Source organism: Castor canadensis, chromosome 17 (genome assembly GCF_047511655.1).
Source record: "Castor canadensis chromosome 17, mCasCan1.hap1v2, whole genome shotgun sequence".
NCBI lineage: Eukaryota > Metazoa > Chordata > Mammalia > Rodentia > Castoridae > Castor > Castor canadensis.
In genome coordinates, this window is record NC_133402.1 from 50,186,217 (window position 1) to 50,198,779 (window position 12,563).

Sequence of the window (12,563 nt, forward strand, 5' to 3'; positions counted from 1 at the left end):
CGACTCAGGTGGGCGCAGGGTCTCTGGATGTCAGGTTTGCCTCTGCCCCTCCCTCACCGTCGCGTTGTAGTCAAAGCAGATGTGCGGGCCTCTCCGGTATCGCGGTCTCTGCACCAGCTCACACTGCTCCGGGCCGTCCGCTGGGCATGGGTGGGGAGTCAAGGAGGCAGCGGCCGCTGCAAGAAGAGGACACGCGGGACAGGAGGGGGTGCGGGCGGCGGGGAGGGCGGGAGCAGGATACAGTGTGTCTCTTTCTGCAGCAGCCGGCCAGCCTCACACTGGCTGCACAGCGGCTTCTCAGCCACCACGAAGAGAAGGTTGGTGTTGGTCAGCCTCTGAGCGTGGAATAACCTAGAGGGAGCATCAAGAGGCGGGGCCTGGAGGTTCGCTCCACCCTCGAGTCCCCGCCCCTTCCCTTCTTCCCACCCCATCCCTTATTTTCAGTTCCTCCCCCTCTACCGCCCCCCCACCGCCGCCCGCCAGCACCTGGAGCAGTTTCCGCAGTCGATAATGGCGTTGTAGGAGGCGTTCACTGAGCCGAAGTAGTACTGGGTCTGTTTCATGACGCAGCTGCTCTCGCGCGTCTCGGGGCTCCCCTCGGCCTCCGCGGGGTCTGCAGGGCCCAGACGCCTCAGCCCCGCCCACAGACCCTGACACTGTGTCGGCCTCAGCCCCGCCCAGCCGTAAGCCCCGCCCTCCCGGTGGAGCCTGCCACTGCTTCCCTGGGGACCAGGATTTGAGGAGTCCCCACCAACCCCACCTACCCGCCTGGAACCAGCTGTGGTAGATGAGGCCGTAGAGAAGCTGCTGGAATAAGGACCTGCAGGGCACGGGGCACCGAGTGTGGGTGGTCAGCAGAAGCCAGAGCCTTACCCCAATTCTTTTTCGAACTCTCCTGGCCGGGAAGTACCTTCTCTATCCGCCTTCCCCCAGGACTCACCAGGCAGCAGCAGAGGTCCACCAGGCCAGGTTAAGGAAGTCTGCAATGGTGGGCTGCAGTGGAGAGAGAGGCATGGACTACCAATTCTGTCCCCCTAGCTCTCTCAAATGTCAGAGGTGTGAGTGTGTGCGAGTGATCCATGAGCAGGTCTCCCAGCCTGCCCCCCACCCCCATCTCCAGCATCTTTGAGGGCTCACCACAAAGACACCCCGGGGTGCAGCACCCAGGTTGCCAGGGGGCTGGGGGGCACAAGCTGCCTGATAGTCGTACGACTCCTTGCGGGTGTAGAAGGAGTTATTGTAGAGTGCCAGCATCAGGTTGGCATCCACCTCACTGAAGAATCTGCCAACCTGGGGATGCCGGGAGTTAGCCGTGGTCATAGACCTGGCAGTGCCACACCCCCAGAACGCTGAAATCTCTATGCCCTCCTTCCACTCTTCCTGGCCCTCACCTGGTCCCACTGATGGTTCTGGTTTGACAGCACCAGGAATCCTCCATCATCAATGAGGACACAGAGTAGGTCCTGAGAGGTAGGGAAAGGGTAGAAAAATGGAGAGGGGCTCTGCCAGAGACCCTCCACTTCAAGCCCTGGCAGTCCAGTGGTTCAGAGTGGGGAAGCACCACTTCCTCAGTTCTGGTAAGGCTGTGAAGTTAGGGTTGGGTGCTGACGCCCAAAGGCTAAGGGATGGGCTAGGACTTGTGGTTGGGACCAAGAAGTTTAGGAATGCGGCGGGGGAGGGGGGATACACACACCTCATTGTTTACCTCGCAGTCCATCTCACAGTGGCTGCTGGGGCCGCACTGCTGGGCAGAGAACAAGGATTGTAAGGCCCCCACCAGTTTTCCTCCTTCCTGTCACCCTTCATATATCTAGTTCCTGGGGCCATCTGTAGCAGTCCCTGCCTTCCCATAGTGCTGAAGCCACTCTGAATGGAAGGGTTGGCAGGGGTCCCTGGAGACTCCACAAAGTACTATTGGGGTTACTTTCCCTTGCCTTGCCCAAATACCTTTTGAGGCTGGTCCTGATGGGTTCGGTTGCTGGCAAGCACCTTGAACTTCTCAGCCCAAGCCTCCAGGTCCAGCTTGACACCCACCACTGAGGAGGAGAGTAAAGGGCCATCTGTGCCACTTACCTGAGCAGCACCCTGCCTACTGCCTCTTTCCCCACCTTGGTCCAGGGCATTCACCTGCTGGCCTCAGTGTGCGCCGGCCTAGGCTGAGCTCCACAGCTGTGCTGACAAGGATGCCCACTGTGTCGTTCTCCAGCTCCAGGGGCCTTAACAGGGCTGGGGTGGGTTGGGTAGAGCAGTCAGGAGTGAGGGCTGACCACACTGATTACTCCAAGCTGGGCCCTACCAACCCGGAGCTGACCCCAGCCTAAGCAGCCTGTCTTTCTTTTCATGAATGCCCTGGTCTCAGCCAGCACCATTTCAAGAGGGGCTTCAGAAAGCAGAACCTACCCCTAGATGAGGCTTGCCACCTGCTGCTGGGCCCTATGAGCTACTACTCACCATCCTGGTGTGGGGGCTTGAAGATATAACCATGGTTATCCAGGCTGCGGCGGTAGAAGCTGGCATTGAAGGGCTCAGGGTTCTCTGTCCAGTCCTCAGCTGCCCTAAAGCACACAAAAGAGGCAGAGCTTGGTGGGTAAGGGGTGGATTGTTGGAGACAGTAGTCTCAGTAGTGCAAGGAGGCCTCTGGGCAGTAGGACAGGGACAAGGTCCTGGATAGGGACAGGTGTTGGGTAGTGGGGTTGGTCACTTACTTGTTAGGGAAGACACGTGTGATGCCACCATCAGTGGCAGCGAACACGGCCAGCAGGCTGTACCTGGAGGTGGCAGGGAGGTGGGGTCACAGGCCTGCCTTCTGCTGGGCAGGGCCAGGGCCTCTGGGTCCATCCCAGCCTCCTGCCCCCACAGTCTAGGTGATGCATACGTGTTGAGATCCTGGTCCCGCCACACACGCTCCACCAATTGTTGTGTGATGCCCGTGTCCAAGATCAGGTTATGCAGAAGGAAGTTGTTGCCTGGAATAGTTGGGCAGGGGTAGAGGAGCATCTTCTTGCAGCTCCCAGCCCACCCCCACCACACCCCCAGAGCTCCACTGGGAGCCTTCCCTATGCCTGGGTGGGACTTAGACCTACATATGTCCACACCTGCCTATCTCTGGGCTCCTCTAATGGGCTTGCCCCCATGCTGCCCAGGTCTTGCCCAGATCCAGTTGCCCTGCCAAACACTCACACTGCTTAGAGTCTGGAGTCACTTTCTCCATGAGCTCAATGAAGTTTTTCAGGAACTCGGTGTTGTTGTCTGAGGCATTCAGGTCCTTGCAATACTCTCTGGGGTGGGGAGGGGGTAAGAAGAGTGGGCTTGGCGGGGCTGGACAGGACAGAGGGCTCAAGACTTCCCAACAGGCCTGCCTGGCTGTTGGCTAAGAGGCCTAGGCCACAGGGAGGGACACACGTATTCTTACAGGTTGAGGCTGCCATATGTCTGCAGGCTGCTGTTCTGAGTCAGGACTAACAGGAGAATGAGGGTCTGCTTCCTCCACCCTGGTGGGTTCTCTCTCCTGGGCTTGGCCCTGCAGAGCCTGCCATCTATCCTGTGTAGTGGGTCCCAGGTGGTACACCAGGAAGCCTCAGGAAATGGCTGGGGATGGCTCATCTACCTGTATGCCCTATAGCATTGCCATGGGTAGAAGGTAGGACCTAGCACTGTTTTTTGTTGGCTAGGTCTAAGAGCTTATCTTGCCTATTCCTGGCTGTATACCTTTGGACAACCCACTCAAGTTCCCCAAGACTCATTTTTTTCATCATACCACAGAGGGTGTTGAGGAGTCAGTAGAAACGTGTGGGCCCTCGATGTAGCTGTTCTTTCTGCTGTGAGCATTCTCTTTCCCCAGAGGTGGGTATGCCAAATCCCTCACCTCCTCAAGGCCCTCAGTGGGCTCAGGCACTGGGTCCAGAAAATACAGGGGCTGTGGTATGGCAGGGCCTGCTTGAGGCTCAGCTCTCCTGGAAATCTTGGCAAGCAGTTCCTCTCTTCTGATAGAGCCATCTCTCCTGCCCGGTCCCTCATTCATACCTCTGCCACCAGGAACCTCCCCACTGGTCTGTGTGATAGCAACTCTGTAGGAATTTTTAAAATGTGCCACTTCCCCAGGCGATATCCAAAGCTTAGTGAGGGAATTGAGACCCCACTCCTTCTCTGACCCAGGGCCTTTGTCCAGTGTGCACCCTGTGCTTCTGTGCTTAGAAGTGTCCACACCTGACACACCCAGAGTGACACCCATACAACTGTGTGCAAGATATACCATACACATAATATCTGTGTTCACATTTGTGGGGTACTTCATCCATCCTACACATACTTATTGAGCTCTTCTGAGTCAGATCAGAGGTGACAAAAACAAACAGTCTCTTCCCTCAGAGAGCTTCCTCAGGGTTAATGTGGGGCCCACCAGCCTTTTCACACATTTCCCAATCATTTGTGTACAGAAGCCACCCCAAATTTACATTCAGACTTTTATACACATGTACACAATGACTCATAAATACAAACAAACACATCTACAAAGAACCACAGAGAAACGTGTGAGTGCATGCACACACGTGCATACACACGTAGGTTAAGAGTGTCCAGAGCCCTGTGTGGTGCCTGAGAGTGCCCATGAGTCTCTGTCTGCTGCACCCACCTGCTCTCATTCAAAACTCAGGTCACGAGGAGGGCTCCAGCACCGAAGGCTCCTGGCCTTCTCGGATGTGGGCCAAAGGCAGAGGGTGTGCGCACAAAGATGTGTTTTCATTAAGCGTGCACTCCAGGGATGGTCTAGGCCTGGGTCTGCTGTGGGCCTTGACCCCTTACTTGCTAGAGAAGTTCCTCAAAGCCCTTGTCTTCCTCTCACCTTTACCCCCCTCCTCAGTGAGTCATTATACCTACACTTGGCACTGCTGGCACTATCCACCAGGGCTCTAGCTGGCTCAGCCCCCAGACCCACACAAACACTGACTGACACAGGACAACGATGAGGTGTGGGTGGGGGGATGGGTAGAACACCACAAACCAGAGCAGCAGCTGCCAGTGAGGGGCATGTTGTGGCCAGCCCAAGGCCCAGGAAGGGGCTCCTTCCTGGTTGCCTGGGAGGGCAGGGAAGGTCAGTGGAGTCCAGAATCTTTCTGCTCCAGGCCCAATGGGAGGTGGGGCCACTGGCCACTGCTGCCTGGTGTGGCTACATGGCCTGGGTATGCACACAGTTGCACATACCGGGCTATGTATGGGATTTGAGAGGTGACACTGCACAGGACACAGACACACAGAGCTCTAGGCAGCAGTGCAGGAGGCAGGGCCGGGCGCAGGGCGATGGGTGGGGGAGGATGCCTCAGCAAGGCCACACGCAAGCTACCTGGGAGCAATGAAAACATGTCCTTCAGACTCAAAGCTGCTGGGGAGCAGGAACTCAAAATCTGCAACAGAAATGGGGGGTTATCCGGCGGGGGCTGGGGAGGTGGGAGGCCAGGGGGCTCAGAGCTGATGGGGCTGGAGGGACAGGGAAGAGGGGGTCTTGAGGGAGGGGAGACACCAGCAAAGAGGGAACCCGCCACTTTCAAGTTCAGGTTTGAGCCAGAAAAAAGGGACAGGCGGGGAGGGTGGAGGGCCTGTGGAGACTATAGCATCGCAGGAGGAGGGCAGTTATAGCCAATATGTTGCCCGGGCCTGGTCCTCTGTTGGCAGTGAGTCCCTTGGCGTGGCTGTATATGCTTCCATACGGCTGTATAGCACATATACACGGACACACACACACACATATATATACACACACTGCTATATATATGCATGGTCGGGGGGAGGCGCCAGTCTTGCTCTTATCACATTCATAATGGAAAAAACCGCATGCTGAGCTTCCTTCGCCTCCAAAGAGACTTTGAGGAAGGGAATTGGCTTTTGGCTGCGGATTTTTATCTCTCTTTCTTTGCCGCAGCTGTTTGCATTTTGGTAGGTCTTACTTTTGTTCTGTGTCAGGCATCAACATGGCCAAACCGAGGGGGTTTCTCACGGGCACAGACAGTCCAACCAGAGACGGGTATGGGCAGCTGGGGAGGACTGCAGTGCATTGTGGGGGCCTGGAGGTTCTCCCTGGGACAAGATGGTAGGTGAAGGAAGACTGACCTCAGCGGGAAGGGACTGGTGCACACTGTGTAAGGGGACAGGGATGCAGTTGGAACCTATATACCTGCTTTCCTAGGCTAGGGCACAAGGGACAGGTGGGGAAGAATGGCTAGGTCTCTTCCTACTGACTGGGCTTACAGCAGCCAGGGAAGACTGCTGGAGGTGCCTGTGAATGAGTCCATCACTTGGGCCTGTGCCCTGTGTTTATGAGTTGTGTATGTGTGCAAGCATGGATGCATGTTTGTGAGTGTGTGTGTGTGTGTGTGTGAATGTATCTATCTTTGGGTTTGTGAGTGAATCTGAGGACATAGCTTCAAGGCTCTGCTGTGGCCTCACCCTGCTCAGCTGACTGGCTACCCTGCTGGTCTGCATCTGGTATTTATTTATTTATTCATTCATTTATTTGGCAGTACTGGGGCTTGAACTCAGAGCCTCATGCTTGCTAGGTGGTGCTCTACCACTTGAGCCACTATACTAGCCCAACTGGTCTGCATCTAGGAGGGTCACCCTGCCCTTGGCCTGTCTCACCTGGCAGTCTACTTTCTTATCCTATCTTCACCCGCATTCCCAACTCTCTTTTGCCCCCAGGGATTTATTTGTGCAGAAGAGGAATTTTCTCTATTCCTAAATACTCCCACGATGCACTGCAAGGTTCTGGCCAGGAGAAACTTGGGATGCTTAGAGGAGCTGGGCAGTCACTGGTTGGACTGTTCCTTTCTGATAGGACTGTGACGCAGGGTTTGGATACAAGCCAAAGGGGAAAGGGTGGGACAGGGAGAGGAGGAGGAGGAGGAGAAAGAAAAAGGAGGGAAGACTATGCTATGGTTATCATGTTTACCAGGGCCCTGCAGTTCTGGGGTCAATAAGTGGGATATGGGAGATGGGGAGAAAGACAACTCAAGCCAGTGGGAGCAGGCCATGTTTCCCACCCCACCCAGGCCACTGGGGGCGGCTGTATTCCCTTTCCTGGACTAGGTGGGATAAGACCCCTAGGGCATCTTGGGGAGCTCCTGCTTCCAGGTCAGGAAACATCACCTTGTGTTCTCTATGTCCCATAGGCCCAAGTGTTCTCTCTGTGCACCAGTGGCAGAGATCTTCATGTGCTGCCCCCTTTCACTCCTGTTGTTCTCTATCATGGCCTGGGGGTTTGAACATCCATCTTTCTGGAAGTCTCTGGCTTTGACACCTTGGATTACCAGAATCTTTTTCTTCATACCTAGCCTGTTTCCTCCAAGCTCCTTTGCTGGCCCTTGGGGTCCAGACAGATCCCACTCCATGTCTGGTCAAGTCCTTAGTCCCTGAATCTGCCTTTATTTCCCCAGGAGAATACCTCCCATACCTGCAGACCCTTCCCAGATCAGTGAGTACTCTAAGGGAAGGGCTGGGCCAAGGGACCTTAGTAAACCCTTTGAGCACTGGGGCAGCATAAGTACAGGGGCTTTAGCAACTAAGCCAGTCCCCAGTATGGTTGGTGCCCAGTATGGTTCTTCCTGTGGTCTGACTGCCTACCCTGTGTGCCCCTCTGCCTTGGGTCAGGGTGTGAGGCTTCTGAACCTTTTCCTCTCCCTTCTTGGAGGGCTGCCAGCATCTGCAGTCACCAGGAATCAGAGGAGTGAGAGCTATTCTATAGGGAGCCTTGTGGGGCTGGACCTTTCCCACAGCCTCACAAAAGCCCTCTGAAGGCTGATAGACCCACGCATCTCAGGCCCACTGCCCTGCTGGTGGGAGGTGGTGGAGAAGCATCCAGCCTGTCCCCACTGTTGAGTTGTCTTGGAGGGACAGAGAAGGTGGGGGAGGCAGAGGCCTTTCCACAGGGAATGAGGAGTAGGAAGAAGGGGCCTAAGCCCTCAGAACACGCTGGAGAACAACACCCTGCAGGAGGCCCAGGGAAAGGGCCGCTGGCTCTAACAGGAAAGGCAAGAACTGAGGAGCCAAGGGATTCTGGAGGGGAGCCCTGGAGGGCAGGGGTGTGACTGGTCCTGGGCAGGGAGGGGGGCAAGCAGGGGTGTGAGGGCGGGTGGGGTGGGGAGAGGAGGGTGCACTGGTTCTGAATATACTTGCCCTTCAGTTTGCTGATTGGCACTGGGACAGTCCACCAAGAGAGAAAGCGAGGAAAACAAAAACACAAACACAAAAACAAACGAAAAGGGGGAGGGGAAGGGGAGGGGCACAAACAATATTTTATTCAATGGCTGTTTGAATGAAAATATTGTGTCTCATCATCATACCGAAAGGAAACTTCTTGCAAAAAAACGACATGAGAGAGAAAGAGAGAGCAAGAAACTCAAAGGAGATGAGCCCCAGTCAGCCAGGCAGGTGGGGGGCGCCCGGTGGGGCCGGAGCCCCAGCCTCCCTCCCAGTGACCTCGGGTGGGCAGTGGGCAGGCGGGACCAGGCCTGAGACTCAGGCCTTTCCAGAGAGGCCCAGGGTGAGCAGGGCATGCAGGATGAGCCACAGGCAGAGGAATGGGAGAGGGGAAGGAAGGAGGGAGGGCAGGAGAGGGAGAAGGAGAGGATGCAGGGATAAAGGAGAGAGGAACAGAGGGGAGGGAGGAGAAGGGAGCAGACCAGAACTGAGGGAGGGAGACTAAAAAGAGAGTGGGGTGGAGAGAGATGAAGGGATGGAGGAAAAGTGGGAGAGAGAAAGAGAGAGAGACAGAAAAAGAGAGAGAGAGAGAGAGAGAGTACAGGGATGTCAGAGAGGGGGAGGAGGGAGTAGAGGAGGTGAGAGGGAGAGAGACCCTGGGAGGTGGCACCACAAAGGGAGAGAAATGAGTAGGAAGCAGGGGAAGAAGGGAGAGGGTGTCTTTCAAGAATGCAGCCCCCAGGAGTGTTCAGGGCAGGCAGGCTAAAGAGGGAAGACACGGAGTAGGAGAAACCAAAAACAGAAACCTCAACAGAAATGAGAGAATGGTCTGGAACCAAATCTGAGAAAAGGCGAGCATGCAGATTTCCACAGACTTTTGAAGGCCGGTGCTCCAGCCTGCGGGTGCCTGGGGCTGGGCAGACTGGGCAGGAGGGGCTGCCTTGCCAGCAAGCATGGCTGGCTATGCTGCCTGGGGCCGGCCAGGGTGCAGGGGCAGAGGCAGGGGTGCAGGGCGCAGGCAGGGGCCGGGCCACTTACACTTGACTTGTAGTATCTGGTCACTGAGGTTGGCTTGGAGGTAGAAGGTGCTGTAGGGTGGGAGCACCAGTCCCAGACTAGGGAGGAAAGAGAAATCACAGGCCACCACTGTAAGAGGTGGACCACACTGGCACTATCATCCCATGGCCTCCGAGTTGGACATAGAGGCCCAAGACATGGGTGGTGCCCCTCCCCTGTACGGCTGTAGGAGATTTATGGCCTAGGGGTCAGCACCTTGGAGAAACCAGGGGCCTGGGCTCTCTACTTCTCCAATTCTCTTGGAGGCCTCTGAACCACCAGCCCCAAAGCAACTCTGAACCCTTCTACCCACCCCAGCACCCACCTGCTCTTCCAGCTTCCTGACCAGCAGCAAACTCTCAAGGGGCAGAATGCTGTCTGTGAGCTAGCTGCAGGGTGGGTGCTGCTGAGGAAGCAGAGGCCACTGGTCCAGGTACCCAGGCCCTGTGAGAGCCAGCTAAGAGCAGGGCTCCATGACTGTGGTGAAAGGAGTCAGGGCCAGTCCTGAAGTGTGAAGATGTCCCTGACATTTCAAAATGGCCCATGGACCAGCTGTGTTGGGGTCACACAGAGAACAACTTATGCTGACCATGCCTGACCCACAGGGAACCTGTTCTGAGGCTGTGATGCTGGTTGAGAGCAGGCACTGAGTGTGCTAGGATGATAACCTGGGTGTGGATACTCAAGAGACCCTCCAGGTAGGGGGATGGCAGGGTAGTGGATGTGAGAAGACATTGTATGCACTGTCCTGTCCTCTGTCTTGCACTCCCAGAATCTGCTACTCATTCCTCAAAGGCCAGAAGAGGCCCTGGGAAGAGCACCCCAGGGTGAGTTTTGAGGAGCCCTGACAACTGGTACCCCACTGGGATGGTAATCAAAGCATACTGAGGTGAGAGGGATGGGATAGCTGGATTGGGCTTAGACTATGAGGTCACCCCTGCCTGTCTGCCCGCCCAGCCATGGTCCACTCACCTGTAGTTGGTGCTCCTTATAGGCACCCAGGTGTAGTTCCGAATCACCTCATCTATGTACCTCTGGGAGAAAGGGTTGCATAAAGTACTTGGGTGAGCAGGTAAGTTGGTGGAGGGGAAAGAGGGTGCCCACCTGACTCCCTGTTCACCTTCCCCTGCCTTCTCACCTCATCCAGGGACTTGACCAATGTTTTGATCTGTTTGTGACCTTTGTTGCCATCAATCATGCTCCGACGGATCTGAAAGGGTCAGAAGTGTGACCTTCCTCTGCTCTGTGTCTGCATCCCTATCCCTCCTCTCTGCCTTGGCGTTAGTTACCTCCTCCTTATTCTCGTCCTCCAGCTCTGCATCCAGGAAATCCAGAGTCACGGGCTCCCGAAAGTTGATGGTCTGTGGGAGGCCAGGTGGGAAGTCAGGAGTCCCCATACTGGAGGATTTGCCCACCCTCCAGGCCACCCACCTGGCTCACCTGGGGCTTGAGATTGGGGTGCAGCAACACGTAACCATTCAGGTCAATGGCGAACACATAGCCGTTGGCTCCAAGCTAGGGGTGCAGATTGGGGCTCAGGGTTGGAGCTCTTCTCCATTCTGCTTTCTACCCTGCTAAGGGTACTATCTGCCTGCCTTGTGCCAAGGGCCCCCTCCTGGTACATGCCCTAAGCCTGCCTCTCACCCCTCATGCACCAGCCCTCATCAGGGATGACCACCCCATGGGTTAACACTCTGCAGTCCCCAGGGAACTATCAGCCAGTTGGACCTCTCCACCTCCATGGGTCCCACATGGCCACTGGTTTTGATTTTTCCAGTGGTTTTAAAAATATACAGGACTGGAGGTGTGGCTCAAATGGTAGAGTGCCTGCTTTGCAAGCACACACAAAGCCCGAGTTCAAACTGCAGTTCGACAAAAAAAAAAAATCCAAAAACATAAATACCACTCTTAGCTCACAGCCATGTTATAGCAACAGGTGGCAGGCCTGAATGGGCTGTGAGAATAGGCAGGAATGTTCTGGACAGAGAGGAGGGGAAGATGTGCACTGCAGGCAGAGGGAACTCTGAGAGAAGGCCTACAGGTGAAAAGCAGAACTGTAAGGCAGGGAAATTGCAGAGTGGCAGTGTGGCTGGCCAGGACCTGTGATTAGGTAGCTTGCATCTCGGCTATGAAAATGGCAGGGGGTAGGGGGGGGAAGGTGGGGCATATGTGACAACAACTTTGAGCCTGAGCTGTATGAAGCCCCTGCTTGACCCTGGCTTGAGTCCTTGTGGACACTTACTGTGTAGTTGGGAGTCAGTCTCTTGATATCATTCAGAGCCACGTCGATGCCCATCACGCCCAGGATTAGCTGGTTCTGGGAGCAGAGGCACGGGAGGGAGCTTTAATGAGCTCAAGTCCATGGGGAAGCCCCCCTGCGGAGACCCCACACCCTCAAGTTGTGCTCACAGGCAGCTACCCCTTCTGGTTTGCAGGTCTGCCCTATCCCTTCATCCCCACACTTTCTATGGGCATACACAACCCTCCCCCAGTGGGGATCTCACCTTCTTCTCCCCGGGACCATCCTGAGTCAGATTGAAAACAGGGAGTGTCCCTGTTACCACCAACCCCAGCCCCTAAAGGGAGAGAAGGAGGATGGGGGTCTCCTGTGGCCAGCGCTGCTCCCACCCAGACTGTTCAGGGCAGGGGCTTGGGCACAGGCCACCTTTTTCCTCTGTTTGGGTAATCCCATAAGGGAGCCCTCAAGGGTCTTGGCCCTGTGGGCAGATCTGTGGGGGAAGGTTCCATCCCCCCTTCCTTGTCCAGAGGCCTTACCAGTGCATCCTCATACACATTGGTCCATTGCACCTGCTTGGCCTCCTTGCCTGCCAGCACCATGGGCCTGCCCAACACATCTAGATATTCCTGGGGAGAGGGCAGCAAGAGTCTTGAGTATTCCCCCCAACTCTCTCCCTCTTCTACCTCCCAGTGCTTCAGGATTGTGCCCTACTTGTCACTAGGTGGCACTGATGGCCCACAGTAGCCAAAGTCTGGAACCGCCAAGAGGGAAGCCAGGAGATAGGAGGAGGCCCCCCCCCACCACCACAGCCTCACCTGTGTGTTGATGCGGATGGCTCCAATGGAAGGGATCTCAAAATAGTAACCTGTGAAGGGAATCGAGACAGAAGTGGGCCTGGCTGGCACTGCAGGACCCACAGCACAGGGGGTCCTGCTCTGTGGGGTATGTCTGCAGCTCTGATTTGCCAGTCAGTCTTCTTCTCTTTTTGGTGTCACCCTCCATCCCCAACTCATATCTCTTTGTGCTCCTTGCCATTGCCCTGTCACTGGGTCCAATGTTATGGAAGGGGAGTGAGCAA

The 12,563-nt window shown here is 55.8% G+C and overlaps 1 protein-coding gene across 8 annotated transcripts in view; it reads right to left on the reverse strand.

The window, feature by feature from the left end:
* The window catches only part of Cacna2d2 (calcium voltage-gated channel auxiliary subunit alpha2delta 2), a 130,180-nt gene that overhangs the window by 2,034 nt on the left and 115,583 nt on the right, over nt 1-12,563 (reverse strand). Inside the window, exons 14-38 of one of the 8 annotated variants that reach the window (XM_020174387.2) lie at nt 12,301-12,350; nt 12,022-12,111; nt 11,751-11,822; nt 11,489-11,563; nt 10,687-10,761; nt 10,536-10,607; nt 10,385-10,456; nt 10,219-10,280; nt 9,229-9,305; nt 8,167-8,187; nt 5,342-5,402; nt 3,181-3,278; nt 2,876-2,966; nt 2,706-2,768; nt 2,452-2,555; nt 2,128-2,226; nt 1,948-2,036; nt 1,694-1,741; nt 1,392-1,463; nt 1,138-1,290; nt 941-993; nt 765-820; nt 487-613; nt 242-351; nt 58-140 (exon numbers count right to left, since the gene is read on the reverse strand). In XM_020174387.2, the coding sequence (XP_020029976.2) occupies nt 58-140; nt 242-351; nt 487-613; nt 765-820; nt 941-993; nt 1,138-1,290; nt 1,392-1,463; nt 1,694-1,741; nt 1,948-2,036; nt 2,128-2,226; nt 2,452-2,555; nt 2,706-2,768; nt 2,876-2,966; nt 3,181-3,278; nt 5,342-5,402; nt 8,167-8,187; nt 9,229-9,305; nt 10,219-10,280; nt 10,385-10,456; nt 10,536-10,607; nt 10,687-10,761; nt 11,489-11,563; nt 11,751-11,822; nt 12,022-12,111; nt 12,301-12,350 (1,973 nt within the window). Of the gene's footprint in view, nt 1-57; nt 146-240; nt 352-486; nt 614-764; nt 821-940; nt 994-1,137; nt 1,291-1,391; nt 1,464-1,693; nt 1,745-1,947; nt 2,037-2,127; nt 2,227-2,451; nt 2,556-2,705; nt 2,769-2,875; nt 2,967-3,180; nt 3,279-5,341; nt 5,403-8,166; nt 8,188-9,228; nt 9,306-10,218; nt 10,281-10,384; nt 10,457-10,535; nt 10,608-10,686; nt 10,762-11,488; nt 11,564-11,750; nt 11,823-12,021; nt 12,112-12,300; nt 12,351-12,563 lie in introns of all 8 variants that reach the window. The other 7 variants (XM_074059003.1, XM_074059004.1, XM_074059002.1 and 4 more) reach the window with 7 other exon arrangements.